The sequence below is a fragment of the Dendrobates tinctorius genome, unplaced genomic scaffold (assembly GCF_039654945.1).
Source record: "Dendrobates tinctorius isolate UK_male_01 unplaced genomic scaffold, ASM3965494v1 ptg000168l, whole genome shotgun sequence".
NCBI classification, from domain to species: domain Eukaryota; kingdom Metazoa; phylum Chordata; class Amphibia; order Anura; family Dendrobatidae; genus Dendrobates; species Dendrobates tinctorius.
The window spans coordinates 483,499-505,423 of record NW_027361835.1 but is presented as its reverse complement, the minus strand read 5'-3'; the positions used below and the strand labels follow the sequence as shown (position 1 = coordinate 505,423).

The 21,925-nt window shown below is 51.1% G+C and overlaps 1 protein-coding gene across 1 annotated transcript in view; it reads right to left on the bottom strand.

Moving 5' to 3' along the window:
- The window catches only part of INSC (INSC spindle orientation adaptor protein), a 395,604-nt gene that overhangs the window by 282,893 nt on the left and 90,786 nt on the right, over positions 1-21,925 (bottom strand). The window contains exon 2 of the mRNA XM_073550745.1: positions 17,311-17,379. Within this exon, the coding sequence (XP_073406846.1) occupies positions 17,311-17,375 (65 nt within the window). The 5' untranslated portion in view covers positions 17,376-17,379. The remainder of the gene's footprint in view (positions 1-17,310; positions 17,380-21,925) is intronic.

Here is a 21,925-nt window from a genome sequence, read left to right as displayed (position 1 = left end):
CCGTCAAGCGAGTGACCGTGGTTACATGTAACGAGTCACTCGCAGGCGTGGACATCATGACGTGGCTTTCCCGTTACGGGGAGGTCACCGAGGTCCTAAAAAAGAACAGGGACGAGTTTGGCATCTGGTCGGGGGGCTGGACCTTCATGGTCAAATTGAAGGTTTCCAGCGGCACGGTCACCCACATCCCTTCCTCGGCGTTCCTGGGAAGGGACAGGATCCTGGTCTTCTACCAGGGGCAACCGAAGGTCTGCCACAAGTGCGGCGACCCCACCCACTTCAGCGCCAACTGCAAGGTGCAGAAGTGCGCGTTGTGTGGTGGGGTAGGTCACCTGGCTGCATTGTGCAAAGACATTCGGTGCCACCTGTGTGGTGACCTGGGTCACCCTCTCAGCCGCTGCCCTCGCTCTTTCTCTAATGCCGCCACAGGCCCGGTGGGGGGAGACCGCGGGGGGGCAACCCCCGGTGGCGCTGCTTCTGCTGTGGCAGGTGGTGGCGGAGGGGGAAGGGCTGAGGGGCCAGTGAGGAAGGGCAATGCTGCAAGGGGCCCAGCGTACCAGCGGAGGCAGGAAAAGCGCCAGGGAGGTAAGGGACAGGTGGAGCCTCGGGCAACCGGGGTGATGCCTGCTCCTCCCTCCAGGCCCGTGGCCAAAGCCTCTGAGGCCCTGGGGGAGAGTGTGGTGAGTGAGGAGATCAGGAGGATGGAGAGAGAGGAGAAAGCGGCTGATTCGGACAATTCCTCTCAGTATGAAAGTGTTGATGAGGATGTCCAAGAGCAGCCTACAGCACCAGGTGGCAAAACCAGGCGTGCCAAGCGCAAAGCGGTGGGGAGGAAGGCTGACAAGCCTTCAAAGTCCCCCCTGCCCCCGACCACAAGGGTGCATACGGAAGGGCCCGCTGACCCCCATCTGATCAGACTCCCCAACCGGTTCAGCACCCTCGGAGGTTCAGATGATGAACCGCAAGACGAGGGTACTGGGCCGGGGGCAACACCGGAGGGTTCTTCAGGGGATGGCGGAGTCCGTCCCTCAGGGGGCATTGCTCCTCCTGAGGGGGGGACAGACCTGGAACCCGGGGGCAAGGACACTGGGGGGGGTGGGATGGACACGTCGGGAGCTTCCCTGAAAAGGAAGGTGTCTGACCCCTCCCCAGGAGGAGGTAATAGCGGGGTAGGGAAGAAATTGGCCATCCAACTCGATCACCCATGATGGCTGAACTCGCCCCGTTGACGCTGGCGTCTATTAATGTCGCCAGCATTAAGTCAGATGCGGCTCGCTTCACGGCCTTTGATTTTTTCTCCCGGATTGAGGCAGAAATTTTATTCTTGCAAGAGACCAGACTAACAGACATGGGGGCCATCTATAAAGCACGGAGGGAGTGGAGGTGCGGGCCCTCATACTGGTCTCTTGCGGCTGAGCCGTATAGCGGGGTGGCAGTCCTTTTTAAGACTGCAGCTGTTGAATGCCGACGGGTTACTGAGTTGGAAATGGGGAGGTGCCTGATCCTAGATGTCTTCATGAGGGGACAAGAGCTCCGGCTCATCAACATCTACGGCCCGCAGTCCAAGTGGGACCGCAAATGTCTCTTCCTGAGGATCAAGCCCTTTTTACGAGCCGACAGGTGGTCTTCGGTGGGGACTTCAACACCATTACGAGGTCCCGTGACCGGGGGGGTCCCGGAGATCGCCTGGCTTATGATAGCGTCGCGTTGAATAGCATAGCCAGTGAAGCTCGCCTGGTGGATGCCCACATCCGGCACACCCCAGGTCACGGAGGTTTCACCTACCATAGGGGTAGCTGTAGGTCTAGAATAGACAGGTTTTTTTTGAAGGAGGACGCCATCTTTTCTGCTGTGTCCGCCATTGAGGTGGAGTTCTCCGATCACTGTCTAATTTTCTTTTCTCTGAATGTTGCAGAGACTCCTCAGATGGGAAGAGGGCTGTGGAAGCTCAATTCGTCCCTGCTGGAAGAAGCGGAGGTGAGACAATCCTTCGAGGATTTTCTTCAGAGCCAGGTACCGCTGTTGGATCTCTGTAGTAGTAAGTCAGAGTGGTGGGAGATCTTCAAAAAGCGGGTGGCGGGGTTCTTCCGTCAGCTCTCGAGCCTCAGGAGTCTGAACAGGCACCGCTTGTACCAGGCTCTGGGGAGGAAACTCGAGCAGCTTGTCTCGACTGGAGGTGACCGTGAGGAAATCTCCAGAGTGAAATCTTTGCTCAAGAGGTGTCAGTATGATAGGCACACATCTTTGGTTTTTGAGAGGGACTTCGGGAAGTACCGCTCACCCGACCCTTACCGAAACTGTAAGATGTCAGTGAATTGTAAGATGGTGACAGGACTGATCGACAGTACGGGGTCCCTGAACAGATCCAAATCAGGGATCCTGGAGGTAGTCAGATCCTTCTACTCACACCTCTTGGAAAAGAAGGATCTGCATCGGGACAGGATGTCGGCTTTCCTGGCTGAAGCCGTCCCTGAGCCAGGGGGTGACCCCTCTCTTGGTGTTTTGGCAGAAGAAATCAGGGAAGAGGAAGTGAGACTGGCCATTGATGGGCTTCGGCTCAAGAAAACGCCAGGTCCGGATGGCTTAACATCTGAGTTCTATAAGACTTTTAGGGACTCCTTGGTCCCCCTCTTGACAGGGGTCTTTAATGAGTGTCTCTCCTCGGGCACTCTTCCCGGCTCAATGAGGAAGTCAGCCCTCATTATTCTGTCAAAGGGTAAGGATCCGTCCCGTATCGAGAACTGGCGTCCCATAGCGCTTCTCGATACGGACCGGAAGGTTCTGGCCAAGGTGCTGTTTAATCGGCTGGTGAAGTTTGCACCCCGGCTCCTTTCAGGGGCCCAGCATTGCTCTGTTCCAGGCCGTAGTACTTTTAGTGCTGTGCTCGGTGTCCGAGAGGCAGTGGAGCAGGGTAGGGCAGGTCACTGGAAGGGGTACTTGCTGTCATTAGATCAAGCGAAAGCCTTTGACCGGGTCAACCACGAGTACCTCTGGTCCGTCCTTTTGAGGTATGGTCTGCCTGGGAGGTTTGTAAAATGGTTAGAGATCTTGTACCAAGGGGCTGAGACTTTTCCGCTGGTTAACGGTTGGTCAGGTCGTCCTTTTGAGGTGGGTTCTGGGGTCCGTCAGGGCTGTCCGCTGAGCCCGCTTTTATACGTGTTCGCGATCGATCCCTTCTTAAGGAGGGTAGATCGTGGACCGTTGGCGGGAGTCGGGATGGACCAGGCGGGCTCTGGCTCCTCTCTGAGGGTGGTGGCGTACGCCGATGATGTTTCCCTGTTCGTATCCTCGAGAGGGGAGGCGGACTGGGTCATGTCGGAGGTAGTGCGCTACTCGGAGGCATCTGGGTCCATGATCAACCGGGATAAGTGTGAAAGTCTCTGGCTGGGAGGGGGAGATCCTAGTTTTGATCTCCCGGACACCCTTCCAGGGCCCCAGGCCACCGCCAAAATTCTAGGCATCGAATTTGGCCCCGGGGACTACCCCCAGCAAAATTGGGAGGGCAGACTTAAGATCGCCGCCCAAAAGGTGGACCAATGGAAGGGTTGGTCTTTAACCCTGAGGGAAAGGGTTGCCCTGGCTAAAGGCTATCTGCTACCTTTATTGATATACCTGGGCAGTGTGTGCATCTTGCCGGAACCTCTCTGGACGCGGGTCTATAGCCTGTTCTTCCAATTGTTATGGGGGAATAGGCTTAACCTAATCAAGAGGGAGGTTACATACCGTACGAGGAGACTAGGCGGGTTGGGTATGGTCAACCCGGTGGTGTTTCTAGTAAACACCTTTCTTAAGACTAACATCTCCAACCTCTGGCTAGAGAGGGCTCCTCCGTGGGTAGTCTCCTGCAAGGGTTGGCTTTGGCCTTTCTTCCAGGAATGGGAGACAGGAGGGCGGGTGAAGGACCTACGCACACCTCATGGGCATCTCCCGGCTTATGCTACCCCGGTTCTGAAGGTGATCCGCCGGTGGGGTCTGGGAATGTGGGAAATCAGGACCATGTCGAGGCAGTGCCTTGACAGGAGGGTCCTGTTGACCCATTTCCAGAAGCCCCTGGCCCTTAAGGATTGCCCAGGCCGGGATCTGGAGGTCGGGCTGGGGCTTTTAAATTCTAAGCGGATCCCCATGAAGTTTTGGGACTTGACCTGGCGTTGCTTCCACGGGAGGCTGTATGTAAGGGACAACTTGAAGTGCAGGAACTCCGATGACCGGGGTTGCCCTCGTGAGGAGTGTGGCGACGTGCTGGAAAGCATGAAGCACTTCCTGCTTCATTGTCCCTTTAATGCAGAGGTTTACAACAGGGTGGGTGCTTCCATACGTTGGCCGCGGCTGGCGTCCCTCTCCTACGCTGAATGGGCCTATGGAGCGTTCAGATCCCTGGGTGGCCGGGACCCGTGCACTTTATTCCTAGTCAGTGCAGCGGTTAGGTTCCACACTTGGAATGCACGGTGCCTAGTTTCGACGCAGAAAAAAACCCTCCCAAGGGATGAGGTGGTAGGAAACATCTTGGGTGACCTGGTGAAGGTCCGTTCTTTGGAGTTCGAAAGGTTGGGTGTGAGGAAGGCCTCTTGGCTTTGGAGAGGCCTCTCCTTTTAAAAACGCACTCAAGGGAGAGCTAGCTCCGTGTGAATGAGGGTAGGGATAGCATAAGTTTCACTGGGTGTGTTAGGGACAGAAGTAGGGGCAGATAGGGACAGGGAGGGACAGGCACTGAGGGACAGATAGAGAGTTAGTTATGATAAGTTAGGTAGAGTAGGGGCAGGTAGGGACAGATAGGGACAGGTTTCTTTTTTAGGGACAGAAGTAGGGACAGTCTTAGTTCTTGAGGGATAGGATGAATGTGTTAGTGAGGGATGGAGCCTCTAGAACCCCTTTTTCCTGGTGGTGGGCTGGTGCATGCCACCTTAGCTTTTTGTTTTAAAAACAGGACATATAATGGATATTGGGCTTACAGGTGCCAAACTTGGGCCTTGGGTATGTAAATGCTGTGTTTAGTTTGTATATTAATGCGTAAGTAGATGGGATGGTATTGAGAGTTTTGGAAAATGTCTTTTGGTTGTGCTTTGGTAAAAGGAAAAACATATAACACACGTTTTTTTTGTTTTTTTTAGTTAGAATGTGTGGATGGGGTGTAGTCAGGTTGGGAGGGGGGTGCATGGGGGGGTGGTGGATGGATGACCGGATGCCAAGAGCAACATGAAGGAGCAAAGGAGCAGGGCAGGAGAAGTAGACTCTGCGGACCCTGGAAAGAGTTTTCGTGTGGAATCAAAAGGCCATAAACTTTCGTGGACCAGATTTTGCAGTGACAAGGCTACAAACTTGTAGGACCTGCGGTGCAAGGTGGTGGGAAAAAAGGCTGCGAACTTGTTGCCATGTGTGGGAGAGGGGAAAAAAAAAAAATCTTTGCTGTGTAATAGGAGATAAGGTTTGTCGGCCAAAGTGGCAGAGTTCTTGTTTTTTTTCAAGGCGGAGGGCCAGGAAAGGGTTATTTTCGTTTGGTTTTTGTAAATAGTAAAATTGTAAATAGTAAACCAGTAAAATCGGTAAGGTGTGAATGGGGGTGAATGGAGTGAGAGTGGGGAGAGGGGTTTATGTTTCTTTGTATTCTCTTTTCAGTGGATTCCTGCTGGGGGACCCTAAGCTGCCGAGCTCAGTGGGGGACAAGGAAAGGATTTGGACTTTCAGTTGTTTGCGCATGTTTTGCACATTTTATGTCTGTCTATGTTGGTTTTCTTTAGTTTATGTATTGTGGTTTGTTTCTGAGTGTAATTTTGATAATTTTGTAAAATAAAAGAGTTGGAGGATAAGACATGATGTAACAGAATAGTGATTGCAGCTCTGGAGGTGAGTGGAGGATAAGACACAATGTAACAGAATAGTGATTGCAGCTGTTATAAAATTACCTATTACAATCCACGTTATTACTGATGAATGTGACATTATGACACTTGTGTCAGCGGATCTTTAGTAATAACTGTGGTTAGAAATCTGCAGACACAAATATTCCTCAGTGATAATAGATGAAGACTTTATGAGCTGCTACAATGAAGAGGTGACGGCTCTGCTGGCGACATACGGGAACCTGCGCCCTCCGGTCGCCCAGTCACTGGCGACTTCCGGGCTCCGCTCTCTGCACCTCTCTGTATGGAGGGTTTAGGGGGTCCGATCCCTCATCTGAACACTGTCGGGGTCCCCACATCTGCTCCGAGCGCTTTACACTGGATTTTAGGCTATGTGCTGTGATAAAACACTCCGGGATCGCCTTTGCTGGGGTCAAAGGTCACGTGCGTTCAGCATGAAACTCAGGCGCAGAGCCGGGGTCCGGGTATAACTGACCCTGGGTCAGGTTTATTAACGGTGAAAGCAATGCAAAAGGAAATAAAACATAAAACAAATCCTTGCCTGTCCGGCACTAACTAAACAATGGACAACCTAACTACCAACTGGCGGGCTTCTCCCGTCCAGCCAAACCACAGCTGCAGTGGGCACTGCTTCCACTCACGTGTGTCTCTCACACAGACAGGCTCTCTGTGTTCCCAGGCTGAGACTCACACAACCACCTTGCATCCTTTTATATCCACCTCCCATTATCCATTAGTAAGCAGGTGCGATACTGACCAGACTAGGCCACATAGGAGAGGAATCTGGGCGAGATATACCTGCCCTCATCCACTATTCCCACATGATTCTCACATATCCCCCCCCCCTCTGCTCAGACCACTCCGGTCGAGCAATGACACCCGCCAAACAGTGCACTCGGGACAGGGCATCTGCATTTCCCATCTGTACCTCTGGGCGGTGCTCCACCGTAAAAGTGTAGGCCCACAGGGCAAGGAACCACCGGGTCACCCGGCTATTCCGTTCCTTGTTCAAGTGCATCCACTTGAGAGGGGCATGGTCAGTGATCAGCCTGAGCTTTCGGCCCACCAGGTAATATTTGAGGGCCTCTAGAGCCCACTTAATGGCTAGGCACTCTTTTTCTACGACTGCATACCTTTGCTCGTGTTTATTCAGCTTCTTACCGAGATAGAGGACTGGGTGTTCCACTCCGTCCCTCACTTGTGAGAGTACAGCCCAGATACCGGTATCAGAGGCATCCGTTTGTACCACAAACTCGCTGCGGAAGTCCGGAGTCACCAGTACGGGCTGAGAGCAAAGTGCCCATTTTAGGCTATGGAAGGCTTCTTCAGCCGCTAAACTCCATTTAATCATGACGGAGTCTTTCCCTTTTGTAAGATCCGTCAGGGGGGTAGCGATGGCTGCAAAATTGGGTATGAACCGGTGATAATAACCGGCGATCCCCAGGAAGGCTTGCACCTGCTTCTTGTTGACAGGTTGTGGCCAGTCCTGAACCGCCTGAATCTTAGCAACCTGGGGTTTAACAACACCCCTCCCAATTACATACCCCAAATACCGGGCTTCATCTAGCCCGATGTGACATTTCTTGGGGTTCACGGTTAGACCTGCCTCCCACAGGTCGTCAATCACAGCTTGTACTTTCTGGAGATGAGTCTCCCAGTCCAAGCTGTAAATGACAATGTCATCCAAATAGGCCGAAGCATACCGCCTATGTGGCCTCAAGACTCGATCCATCAGTCTCTGGAAGGTCGCCGGTGCCCCGTGCAGTCCAAACGGCATATACACATACTGAAATAAACCTTCCGGCGTAGCAAATGCCGTCTTTTCTCTGGCAGTCTCAGCCAGAGGGATCTGCCAATACCCCTCTGTTAGGTCTAGGGTCGTAATATACCGGGCTTTTCCTAACCGATCTATTAATTCGTCGACCCGGGGCATGGGGTAGGCATCAAATTTTGAGACCGCATTCAGTTTCCTGAAGTCATTGCAGAACCGGATGGTGCCGTCCGGTTTAGGAATTAGCACAATCGGGCTGGACCAAGCACTGTGCGATTCCTCAATGACTCCTAACTCTAACATTGCCTTCACTTCTCGGGAAACGGCTTCACGGCGCGCTTCCGGAATTCTGTAGGGTTTCATGTGAACTGTGACACCAGGTTCCGTTACGATGTCATGTTTCATTAGCATAGTCTGCCCGGGTTTTTCTGAGAAAAACTTTTGGTTGTGAAGTAGAAACTGCCTGACCTCAGTCTTTTGCCGCTCCGAGAGAGTCTCTGCAACCCGTACCTCCGGTACGGTATGCAAGCAGACAGGACGGGCCAGCTCCGCTGACAAGGCAGACCGATCCTTCCAGGGCTTTATCAGATTTACATGATAAATCTGTTCAGGTTTCCATTTACCTGCCTGGTATACTTTGTAGTTTACTTCACCAACTCTTTCCTTGATCTCAAAGGGGCCCTGCCACTTTGCCAGGAACTTACTGTCCACCGTGGGGACCAGGATCAACACCCTATCTCCGGGTGCAAACGTACGGATCTTGGCGCCCCTATCATAGATTCTTTTTTGGGCTCCTTGAGCCTGTATCATGTGTTCTTTGACGAAAGGCATAACAGCCGCAATACGGTCCTGCATTTGTGTGACGTGATCTATCACTGTTTTAAATGGAGTGACCTGACCCTCCCAGGTTTCTTTTGCAACGTCTAACAGTCCGCGAGGACGTCGGGCGTACAATAACTCGAAAGGCGAGAATCCCGTGGAAGACTGGGGTACTTCCCTGATGGCAAAAAGCAAATACGGAAGTAAATAGTCCCAGTTCTTCCCATCCTTGTCTATCACCTTTCTCAGCATCTGCTTCAGAGTTTTATTGAACCGTTCAACCAACTCGTCGGTTTGAGGGTGATACACGGATGTGCGTAACGGTTCAATTTGTAACAATCGGCAGAGCTCCTTCATTATCCTGGACATAAAGGGGGTCCCCTGGTCGGTGAGTATCTGTTTTGGTATACCGACCCGACTAAACACATGCACCAGTTCCTTGGCAATCGTCTTGGTGGCCGTGTTACGCAAAGGGATGGCCTCCGGGTAACGAGTGGCATAATCCAAGATGACCAGGATATGTTGGTGTCCACGTGCAGACCCTGGAAGGGGCCCAACTAAATCCATCCCAATCCTCTCAAACGGGACTTCAATAATAGGTAGGGGTACCAAAGGGCTACAGAACCGGGGCTTAGGTGCAGAGGCTTGGCAGTCAGGACAAGACTCGCAATATACACGAATATCGTGATGCATGCCTGGCCAAACAAAACAGTGTAATATCCTTTCGGTGGTTTTCTGGACTCCCAGGTGACCTCCCATCACATGTCCGTGGGCCAGGTCCAGCACCTGCCGCCGGTAGGGTTTTGGCACGACTAATAGTTGCACCGTATCTTCCCCCTTTTTCTCTATCTGATAGAGTAAATCATTCTCCAGAACCATGTAAGGATATGCCAGCCTAGAGCCAGGTTCTACGGGTACCCCATTTATCACTTTTACATTTGTCCTAGCCTGAGAAAGGGTAGGATCCTTTATTTGCTCGCTTTGGAAGTCATCTTTCTGAACTTCTAAATCCGGCAAACGGGGAGGTGGACGGCTGTCAGCCTCCTCCTCTTCCCCGGTCTCCTCATTATCACCCGCCATGACTGAAAACGGGAACTGCAGGTCATTTCCCGCAGACTCTTCCCCCGAGTCTTCCGGGGAGACCTCTTCCAGGGGTTCGGGACCCACACGCTCCCTGGGAGAAGAATCCTGTACACTATTACCCGAGGGCATCAACTGATTCTCCCACAATTGCCAGAAGTGGGGAAAATCCCGGCCCAGGATAACATCATGCAATAACGCCGGGACGAGTCCCACTTTATGTTGCACAGACCCATAGGAAGTAGTAATGCATATGACGGTGGTGAGGTACGAACAGGTGTCTCCATGCACACACGTTACAGAAAATTTGTCTGATGGTCCAGTCGGGGCTGACACCAGACTGGCCTTCACCAGAGTCACCACACTTCCCGAGTCTAACAATGCCACCACATTTTTGCCATCAACAGTTAAATCACAGAGGTGTTTTTCCACATCCTTTTGACCGGCATTCACACTCACTACCCGTGCCACCATAGACATGCGGTTTTTAGAGTCTGTGACGTCGCACTGCATGGGTTCAGTAGTGACCGGACAGTTCGCAGCAATATGTCCCATCTCTTGGCAGCGGAAACACCTAACGGGCCCCTTCCTTAGACCATAGTTCGTTACTCTCGGCCTCGCAGTGCGGGCAGTCCCGTTTTCCTCCCCCACTGTCTTAGGGATTTTTCCATCTCCCCTACTCCCTGGAACAGTCTTACCGGTTCCACGTGGAGACGATGAAGAACGAGGTGGGGTAGCGTCGTCTCGGAGTCCTTCCGCCACGGAGTAACGTTCAACCAGATCCACCAGTTGATCTGCCGTCGTAGGATTTCCATGGCTTACCCACTTCCTCAGGGCTGGCGGTAGAGCTCTCAGGTACTTGTCCATGACGACTCTCTGGATTATCTCTGGCGCTGTCAGCACCTCAGGTTGTAGCCACTTCTTCGTCACGTGGATCAGGTCGAACATCTGTGACCGCGGTGGTTTATCCGGCTGATAAGTCCATTGATGCACTCTCTGTGCACGGACAGCGGTCGTCACTCCCAGCCGGGCCAAGATCTCGGCTTTCAGTTTGTCAAAGTCCTGCGCGGCTTCAGGCTCTAAGTCATAATACGCCTTTTGGGCCTCACCGGAAAGAAACGGGGCAATCAGGCCGGCCCATCGTGCCTTCGGCCATTTTTCTCTCACCGCCGTCCGTTCAAACGTGGTCAAGTATGCCTCGATGTCATCTTCGGTCGTCATTTTCTGCCAGTACCGACTCACGTGAATCACTCTCGACTCGGCTTCCAGGTTAAGCTCAGGTAAGCTTGCCAAGCGCTGCGCCACCTGCTGGAGAAGCGAACGATCGGTAGCTGTCATGTCCACCAACTCCTTCAGCTGGGCCATCATCACCCGATTAGCTTCTTGCTGGACGGCGGTGGACTGTACCAGCGCTTTCACCACGTCCTCCATGCTCATGCTTGCAACGTGATGCCCGCGTTCTCCACCACAATGTGATAAAACACTCCGGGATCGCCTTTGCTGGGGTCAAAGGTCACGTGCGTTCAGCATGAAACTCAGGCGCACAGCCGGGGTCCGGGTATAACTGACACTGGGTCAGGTTTATTAAAGGTGAAAGCAATGCATAAAGAAATAAAACATAAAACAAATCCTTGCCTGTCCGGCACTAACTAAACAATGGACAACCTAACTACCAACTGGCGGGCTTCTCCCGTCTAGCCAAACCACAGTTGCAGTGGGCACTGCTTCCACTCACGTGTGTCTCTCACACAGACAGGCTCTCTGTGTTCCCAGGCTGAGACACTCACACAACCACCTGGCATCCTTTTATATCCACCTCCCATTATCCATTAGTAAGCAGGTGCGATACTGACCAGACTAGGCCACATAGGAAAGGAATCTGGGCGAGATATACCTGCCCTCATCCACTATTCCCACATGATTCTCACAGTGCGCATGTTGCGGAAATGTCTGTGGGTTTTCTGCATCTCTTGGGTGAAAACACAGTGGAAGTTCCAGGAGTTTTTTGTGCGGATTTGTTGTTTATAAATAAATCGTGTCATTTTCACGCCCGACCTCCACTGTGGATGAGCTTCAGCCAAGATGGGCTCCATTCTCGATTCTCCGCCCGCACACTCTCCCTCCTTCTGACATCGTGTCCTTTTAACAAATCTGCATGAAATCCGCAGACATTTTTACATTTGCGCCATCTGCATTTTTGCTGCAGATTTCAGTGACTCAATGGAAGTCATGGGTGAAAAACGCTGCAGATCCGCAAAAGAACGGACACGGTGCAGAAAACGCTGCAAATAAGGACGGAATCTTCGGCATCTCGTGCACAGAACCTCAGGATTGTCACCGACTAACCTTACGTTAGTAATCCTTTACGTTTTTGGTGCATTTCCACGCAGAAACAAAACGCTGCGGAAGCGCAACAAATCTGCAACGTGTGCACACACCCTAATAGAACAACCTCATCCCCACTTCTGTATTTATCACCCACTCCTGGTTTTGGCTACAAATACTGATGTAAAATACTGACCGTGTGAACGTGGCCTGAGGCTGGTCTCACATGTCCAGATAATTCCAGTACTGGTATAAACAGTATCGGAGCTATCCGTGTCCGTGTGGATACGTGGTACCTCCGTGTGGCACACATGTGCCGCATCAGGACCACACATATGGCCGCCAGGGAAGAAGTGCTACAGTAAGTGGTGTTCCCCGGCGGCTGGTGCTGAACGCGGCTGTCATTCTTCTCTCCTGCTCTGCCGGCAAGAGAATGAATGAAAACCCGACGTGGGATCTCCCTCAGTTTGTGAACCTACCCGGCAAAACTAACAGCTCGGGGCTGCTATTCTCAGGCTGGTAAGGGGCCATTGATCTTGGCCCTCCACACCCTAAAAACAGCAGCCCCCAGCTGCCCAGAAAAGGCGCATCTATTAGATGCGCCTATTCTGGAGCTTTGCCCGATTCTTCCCACTGGCCTGTAGAGGTGGCAAGTGGGGTCATAAGGGGTTAATGTGACCTTCCTATTTTTCAGGTGACATTAAGCCCAGCTTAGTAATGGAGAGGTGTCAATAAGAAGCCTATCCATCACTAATCCTAGAGTCAGAGGGCAAAAAAGAGGATGTACTAGTCCAGAGTATTTATAAATGGTATAGAAAATGTTATTGTTAAAAATTCATTTACAAGAATACACAGGAAAAGACATGAGGGGATGATGGGAAAATAGCGCGCAATATGCAGCTGTAAATAAAGGCGCTACACCTCAATGAAAGACCACATACGGAAAATGTAATTCAAACTAATTCAATTATAATCCTAATAGGAAAGAGCCAAGTAGTATAGCCTAAGATATAAAAGACAGAGGTCTATAACACATGCACAAATATTGCTTAATCTACCAAATAGTTAATTTATGCAAAGCGGGTCGTGTTACCTGAATAGAGTAAAGAGGCTCAGCTGTGGTGGTCATCCAGAGGTTGTATGCGCCGACCCCAACGCGCGTTTCAGCCTTAGCCTTCGTCACGGAGCACATTCATTCCCCAGTAGTTTACAGTCGGAGGAATCGCATTAAAAGCGCTCCGGCTGTAAACTGATTAACCTCCCAAGATGGATTACGCCGTGGGACGTGACCGAGCGCCAGACAAGTATGAATATTGTTGGTTTATTATTTCATACTTTTTTTTACAGGAGATCGATGGCGTCATTTTGGAAATAGGAGTATAATAAAGCTTTAAACACTGTGTGTGTTGTCTTCTTTCATTTAAATACTTTGTTCTTATTGTGTGTGTGTTTATTTAACCCTTGACTGACTCTAGGATTAGTAATGGTTCGGTGTCTTATTGACACCTCTCCATTACTAAGCCGGGCTTAATGTCATCTTACAATAGAAAGGTGGCATTAACCCCTTATTACCCCACTTGCCACCACTACAGGGCAGTGGAAAGAACCAGGCAAAGCTCCCGAATAGGGGAATCTAATAGATGCGCCTTTTCTGGCCAGCTGTAAGTTTTGTCTGGTTGGTACACAAAGAGAGGGGGACCCCACGTCGGGTTTTCATTCATTCTCTTCTGCTCGCTGCTGCCGGCAGAGCAGGAGAGAATGACAGCCGCGTTCAGCACCAGCCACAGGGGAACAGCGCTTATAGTAGTGCTTCTTCCCGGGCGGTCGTCCGTGAGCACGGAGGACAGGGTGAACTGTTCACCGTGTGCACGTCCAGCACTTTTGCGCTCCCACAAACACTGACATGTCTCCGTGTCTTTCACATTGACAGTGTGTCCGTGAAAACACACTGACATGTGCAGAGACACATTCATTTTAATGCGTCTACGTGTGTCAGTGTCTCCGGTACGTGAGGAAACTGTCACTACACGTAAAGGAGCCACTGACGTGTGAAACCGGCCTTAAAGAGAGAAACTGCAATATATAGAAAGAAAGAAAGAGAAACTGCATGAAGAAAAAGAAAGAAGGAAACTCCCAGATCTAGAGCGAGGGAGGAAGAGAGAAAAGGAAACTTCCAGATTTAGAGCGAGGGAGGAAGAGAGGAAAGGAATCTCCCAGATCTAGAGCGAGGGAGGAAGAGAGGAAAAGAAACTCCCAGATCTAGAGCGAAGGAGGAAGAGAGAAAAGGAAACTTCCAGATTTAGAGCGAGGGAGGAAGAGAGGAAAGGAATCTCCCAGATCTAGAGCGAGGGAGGAAGAGAGGAAAGGAAACTCCCAGATCTAGAGCGAAGGAGGAAGAGAGAAAAGGAAACTCCCAGATCTAGAGCGAGGGAGGAAGAGAAAAAAAGGAAACTCCCAGATCTAGAGCGAGGGAGGAAGAGAGGAAAGGAAACTCCAAGATCTAGAGCGAGGGAGGAAGAGAAGAAAGTAAACTCCCAGATCTAGAGCGAGAGAGGAACGGAAACACCCAGATCTAGAGCAAGGAAGGAAGAGAGGAAAGGAAACACCCAGGTCTAGAGCAAGGAAGGAAGAGAGGAAAGGAAACTGCCAGATCTAGAGCGAGGGAGGAAGAGAGGAAAGGAAACTCCCAGATCTAGAGCGAGGGAGGAAGAGAGGAAAGGAAACTCCCAGATCTAGAGCGAGGAAGAGAGGAAAGGAAACTCCCAGATCTAGAGCGAGGAAGAGAGAAAAGGAAACTCCCAGATCTAGAATGAGGGAGGAAGACAGAAAGGGAGACTGCAGGACAGAAAGAAAGAGAGACAGGGAGACTGTAGTAGAGAGAGACACAGGGAGACTGTAGGAGACGGAGAGAAAGGGAGCCTGCAGAATAGAGAGAGAAAGGGAGACTGCAGGATAGAGAGAGAGACAGGGATACTCCAGGAGAGAGAAAGGGAGACTGAAGGAGTTCAGACGAGAGAGAGAAAAAGGGAGACTGGAGGAGGTACAGAAAAGGAGACTGCAGGAGAGAAAGGGAGACTGCAGGAGAGAAAGGGAGACTGCAGGAGAGACAGGGAGACTGCAGGAGAGAGAGACAGGGAGACTGCAGGATAGAGAGAGACAGGGAGACTGCAGGATAGAGAGAGACAGGGAGACTGCAGGAGAGAGAGACAGAGACTGCAGGATAGAGAGACAGGGAAACTGCAGGAGAGAGGGAGAGAAAGGGAGAATGCAGGAGAGACAAAGACAAGGAACTGCGGGATCTACAGCAAGAGAGAGGAAAAGGGGGAAACTGCAGGAGAAAGAGGGAGAAAAAGGAAATATGTGATTTACAGAGAGAGAGAGAGAGAGAGAGAGAGAGAGAAGAGGGAAAGTGGAACATGAAGGAAAGCGATAGAAAGAGGGAAGTTGTAGGAGAGAGAAATAAAGGGGAAACTGCAGGGGAGGAGGATTCAGCCAGGGCTGGCGTTAGCGGCAGGCAGAATAGGCAGCAGCCTAGGGCCCCCGCTCCCCACTACGGGCCCCCAGCCAGTGGTGTGCCTCTAATAGAGGCACACTACACAGCCGCTATGGGGCCCATGAGTTAGAGGGGCCCGCCTGGCAGCACCGACCCACTCCCTCAGATGATGCCCCTGTCCCATCAATCCCCTCTGCCTCTGACACTACGCGATGACGTCACCTCATTGCATACCCGCTGTGTGCCGGGCAGACGGCAGTGCAGCTGCTGAGACCGGAGCAGAGCCTGAAGCAGCTCAGGGAACAAGGAGAGGTGAAGATTGTTTTTTATTTTAAATATATCAATGAGTGAGTACTGGACTGTGGGGCTGGATTATATTCTATGAGGGGGCCGCATCATACTCTGAGGAGGCTTTATTATACTTTAGGAGGGGTGCTGCATTATACTATATCATTTAATCATAGAATCGTAGAGTTGGAAGGGACCTCCTGGGCCATCTGGTCCAACCCCCTGCTCAAAGCAGGATTCACTAAATCATCCCAGACAGATGTCTGTTCAGCCTCTGTGTGAAGACTTCCATTGAAGGAGAACTCACCACTTCTCGTGGCAGCTTGTTCCACTCATTGATCACTCTAACTGTCAAAAAGTTTTTTCTAATATCTAATCTGTGTCTCCTCCCATTCAGTATCATCCCATTGCTTCTAGTCTTTCCTTATGCAAATGAGAATAAAGTTGATCCTTCTACAATGTGACAGCCCTTTAGATATTTGTAGACAGCTATTAAGTCTCCTCTCAGTCTTCTCTTTTGCAGCTAAATAATCCCAAATCCTGGAACCTTTCCTCATAAGACAGGGTTTGCAGACCGGTCACCATTCTGGTCGCTCTTCTCTGAACTTGCTCCAGTTTGTTGATGTCTTTTTTAAAATGTGGCACCCAAAACTGGACACAGTATTCCAGATGAGGTCTGACCAAAGAGGAGTAGAGGGCGATAATGACTTCACGTGATCTAGACTGTATGCTTCTGTTAATACATCCTAGAATTGCATTTGCCTTTTTGCTGCTGCATCACACTGTTGACTCATATTCAGTCTGTGATCTATTACTATACCCAAGTCTTTTTCACATGTGCTGTTGCTTAGCCCTATTCCTCCCATTCTGTATATGCTTTTTTCATTTTTATTGCCCAGATGTAGTACTTTGCATTTTTCCCTGTTAAAAACCATTCTGCTAGTGGCTGCCCACGTCTCCAGTTTATTTATATCTTTTTGAATCCTCTCTCTTCTCTAGTATTAGCTATCCCTCCTAGCTTTGTGTCATCAGCAAATTTAATCAGTTTAGCCTCAATTCCTTCATCTAAATCGTTGATACAGATGTTGAACAATACAGGGCCCAAGACAGGCATTACACGCTTTAAGGAGGCTAAATTATATTCTGGGGGGCTTCATTATATTCTATGAGGAGGCTACTTTATTTTCTCGGACGATGGGCAGTGCATTATACTGTATGGAGGACTGTGGGGTGCATTATACTATATGGAGGACTGTGGGGTGCATTATACTATATGGAGGACTGTGGGGAGCATTATACTATGTGGAGGACTATGGGGTGTATAATACTAAACAAACAAAATGCTGCCTATTCATCAAGTGATTGGATTGTTTATGCCGGAACAAACATGATTGTTGTCAGCAGCACATCACTGGTGTAAACTGCAGATATGCTGCTGATAACAGGATACTGTATGTGGATAGAGTGATCTAATAGTGATCATTCTGTGTCCATTATTCTTCCTCAGCCGGTGTAAAGAGGACGGGAAACAAGCGTCGAACGACTTCAATATTGTCGCTCACACTCGTTTAGCGGTCTGAACTCAGTGCATGTCATTTCCAGAAATATGTCCACTTGGGGCAAACACTGCGCAATGATCTCATGACCTGGCGTTGGCGATACGGCACGCAACTTACCGGTGGATGGGCAGCGTGTTCAGTATGTCCATGTCCATCCCGCTCTCAGCATCTGCCAGGACCATCAGACTGCAAACAAGAAGAGGACCAGAGGTTAATGTAGGAAGGACTCTGTTCACACCGAGCAGAGTTGCTGTGGATTTTCAATCAGGAGCTATTACAGGAGCAGAACTCTCGTCCACACGCCGGAAGGCAGCATGTTCAGGCAGTGGATTTTTCCATGAGGATTTCCCCCTTTGCAATTTATGGAGTTAAATCCGCAGCAGAATCAGCACCGATCATGTCTGTCTTGTGAATGATCCTGAATAGTGTGAGGCTGAGATGTCACCCTGACATTAGAGCAGCGACGCGACCATCGCACATCCCGAACACCGGATGATACATTGTAATGCGGCAGCAGAGATTGGCGGCTTTTTTATCCGCTCACAGCCGTTGTTACATTCCTCCTTTACCGCCTTCCAGTATTTGTGGCTCATTCACCATTAACAACTTTTTAAAAAGTTGCATAATTTGTGTCAAATGTTCTTCTGTGTCTCCCATAGAGCACAACAGATCTACAAGGGTGGGGGGCTGCAGTTATTGGGGGCATTATAAGTGTGGGGGCTGCAGTTATTGGGGGTATTACAGGTGTGGAGGCTGCAGTTATTGGGGGGTATTACAGGTGTGGGGGCTGCAGTTATTGGGGGTATTACAGGTGTGAGGGCTGCAGTTATTGGGGGGTATTACAGGTGTGGGGGCTGCAGTTATTGGGGGCATTATAGGTGTGGGGGCTGCAGTTATTGGGGGGTATTACAGGTGTGGGGGCTGCAGTTATTGGGGGTATTACAGGTGTGGGGCTGCAGTTATTGGGGGCATTATAGGTGTGGGGGCTGCAGTTATTGGGGGTATTACAGGTGTGGGGGCTGCAGTTATAGGGGGTATTACAGGTGTGGAGGCTGCAGTTATTGGGGGTATTACAGGTGTGGGGGCTGCAGTTATTGGGGGTATTACAGGTGTGGGGGCTGCAGTTATTGGGGGTATTACAGGTGTGGGGGCTGCAGTTATTGGGGGTATTACAGGTGTGGGGGCTGCAGTTATTGGGGGTATTACATAGGTGTGGGGGCTGCAGTTATTGGGGGTATTACAGGTGTGGGGGCTGCAGTTATTGGGGGTATTACAGGTGTGGGGGCTGCAGTTATTGGGGGTATTACAGGTGTGGGGGCTGCAGTTATTGGGGGGTATTACAGGTGTGGGGGCTGCAGTTATTGGGGGTATTACAGGTGTGGAGGCTGCAGTTATTGGGGGGGTATTACAGGTGTGGGGGCTGCAGTTATTGGGGGTATTACAGGTGTGGCAGCTGCAGTTATTGGGGGTATTACATAGGTGTGGGGGCTGCAGTTATTGGGGGATATTACAGGTCTGGGGGCTGCAGTTATTGGGGGGGCATTACAGGTGTGGGGGCTTCAGTTATTGGGGGCATTACAGGTGTGGGGGCTACAGTTATTGGGGGTATTACAGGTGTGGGGGCTACAGTTATTGGGGGTATTACAGGTGTGGGGGCTACAGTTATTGGGGGTATTAAAGGTGTGGGGGCTGCAGTTATTGGGGGGTATTACAGGTGTGGGGGCTGCAGTTATTGCGGGCATTACAGGTGTGGGGGCTTCAGTTATTGGGGGTATTACAGGTGTGGGGGCGACAGTTATTGGGGGTATTGAAGGTGTGGGGGCTGCAGTTATTGGAGGGTATTACAGGAGTGGGGGCTGCAGTTATTGGGGGTATTACAGGTGTGGGGGCTGCAGTTATTGGGGGATATTACAGGTGTGGGGGCTGCAGTTATTGGGGGTATTACAGGTGTGGAGGCTGCAGTTATTGGGGATATTACAGGTGTGGGGGCTGCAGTTATTGGGGGTATTACAGGTGTGGGAGCTGCAGTTATTGGGGGTATTACAGGTGTGGAGGCTGCAGTTATTGGGGATATTACAGGTGTGGGGGCTGCAGTTATTGGGGGGTATTACAGGTGTGGGGGCTACAGTTATTGGGGGTATTACAGGTGTGGGGGCTGCAGTTATTGGGGGATATTACAGGAGTGGGGCTGCAGTTATTGGGGGATATTACAGGTGTGGGAGCTGCAGTTATTGGGGGATATTACAGGTGTGGGAGCTGCAATTATTAGGGGTATTACAGGTGTGGGGGCTGCAGTTATTGGGGGATATTACAGGTGTGGGGCTGCAGTTTTTGGGGGGTATTACAGGTGTGGGAGCTGCAGTTATTGGGGGTATTACAGGTGTGGGGGCTGCAGTTATTGGGGGATATTACAGGTGTGGGGGCTGCAGTTATTGGGGGATATTACAGGTGTGGAGGCTGCAGTTATTGGGGGGTATTACAGGTGTGGGGGCTGCAGTTATTGGGTATTACAGGTGTGGGAGCTGCAGTTATTGGGGGATATTACAGGTGTGGGGGCTGCAATTATTAGGGGTATTACAGGTGTGGGAGCTGCAATTATTAGGGGTATTACAGGTGTGGGGGCTGCAGTTATTGGGGGATATTACAGGTGTGGGGCTGCAGTTTTTGGGGGGTATTACAGGTGTGGGAGCTGCAGTTATTGGGGGTATTACAGGTGTGGGGGCTGCAGTTATTGGGGGATATTACAGGTGTGGGGGCTGCAGTTATTGGGGGATATTACAGGTGTGGGGGCTGCAGTTATTGGGGGGTATTACAGGTGTGGGGGCTGCAGTTATTGGGTATTACAGGTGTGGGGCTGCAGTTATTGGGGGTATTACAGGTGTGGGGGCTGAAGTTTTTGGGGGGTATTACAGGTGTGGGAGCTGCAGTTATTGGGGGTATTACAGGTGTGGGGGCTGCAGTTATTGGGGGATATTACAGGTGTGGGGGCTGCAGTTTTGGGGGTATTACAGGTGTGGGGGCTGCAGTTATTGGGGGATATTACAGGTGTGGGGGCTGCAGTTATTGGGGGATATTACAGGTGTGGAGGCTGCAGTTATTCGGGGTATTACAGGTGTGGGGGCTGCAGTTATTGGGTATTACAGGTGTGGGGGCTGTAGTTATTGGGGGTATTACAGGTGTGGGGGCTGCAGTTTTTGGGGGGTATTACAGGTGTGGGAGCTGCAGTTATTGGGGATATTACAGGTGTGGGGGCTGCAGTTATTGGGGGATATTACAGGTGTGGGGGCTGCAGTTATTGGGGGTATTACAGGTATGGGGGCTGCAGTTATTGGGGGATATTACAGGTGTGGGGGCTGCAGTTATTGGGGGGTATTACAGGTGTGGGGGCTGCAGTTATTGGGGGTATTACAGGTGTGGGGGCTGCAGTTATTGGGTATTACAGGTGTGGGGGCTGCAGTTATTGGGGGTATTACAGGTGTGGGGGCTGTAGTTATTAGGGGGTATTACAGGTGTGGGGGCTGCAGTTATTAGGGGTATTACAGGCGTGGGGGCTGCAGTTATTAGGGGTATTACAGGTGTGGGGGCTGCAGTTATTGGGGGTATTACAGGTGTGGAGGCTGCAGTTATTGGGGGGTATTACAGGTGTGGGGGCTGCAGTTATTGGGGGTACTACAGGTGTGGAGGCTGCAGTTATTTGGGGTATTACAGGTGTGGACGCTGCAGTTATTGGGGGTATTACAGGTGTGGGGGCTGCAGTTATTGAGGGTATTACAGGTGTGGGGGCTGCAGTTATTGGGGGAATTACAGGTGTGGGGGCTGCAGTTATTGGGGGCATTACAGGTGTGGAGGCTGCAGTTATTGGGGGGTATTACAGGTGTGGGGGCTGCAGTTATTGGGGGTACTACAGGTGTGGGGGCTGCAGTTATTGGGGGGATTACAGGTGTGGAGGCTGCAGTTATTCGGGGTATTACAGGTGTGAGGGCTGCAGTTATTGGGGGCATTACAGGTGTGGGGGCTGCAGTTATTGGGGATATTACAGGTGTGGAGGCTGCAGTTATTGGGGGTATTACAGGTGTGGGGGCTGCAGTTATTGGGGGTACTACAGGTGTGGGAGCTGCAGTTATTGGGGGTACTACAGGTGTGGGAGCTGCAGTTATTGGGGGTATTACAGGTGTGGAGGCTGCAGTTATTGGGGATATTACAGGTGTGGAGGCTGCAGTTATTGGGGGGTATTACAGGTGTGGGGGCTGCAGTTATTGGGGGTACTACAGGTGTGGGGGCTGCAGTTATTGGGGGGATTACAGGTGTGGGGGCTGCAGTTATTCGGGGTATTACAGGTGTGAGGGCTGCAGTTATTGGGGGCATTACAGGTGTGGGGGCTGCAGTTATTGGGGATATTACAGGTGTGGAGGCTGCAGTTATTGGGGGTATTACAGGTGTGGGGGCTGCAGTTATTGGGGGTACTACAGGTGTGGGAGCTGCAGTTATTGGGGGTACTACAGGTGTGGGAGCTGCAGTTATTGGGGGTATTACAGGTGTGGAGGCTGCAGTTATTGGGGATATTACAGGTGTAGGGGCTGCAGTTATTGGAGGGTATTACAGCAGTGGGGGCTGCAGTTATTGGGGGTACTACAGGTGTGGGGGCTGCAGTTATTGGGGGTACTACAGGTGTGAGGGCTGCAGTTTTGGAGGGTATTACAGCAGTGGGGGCTGCAGTTATTGGGGGGCATTA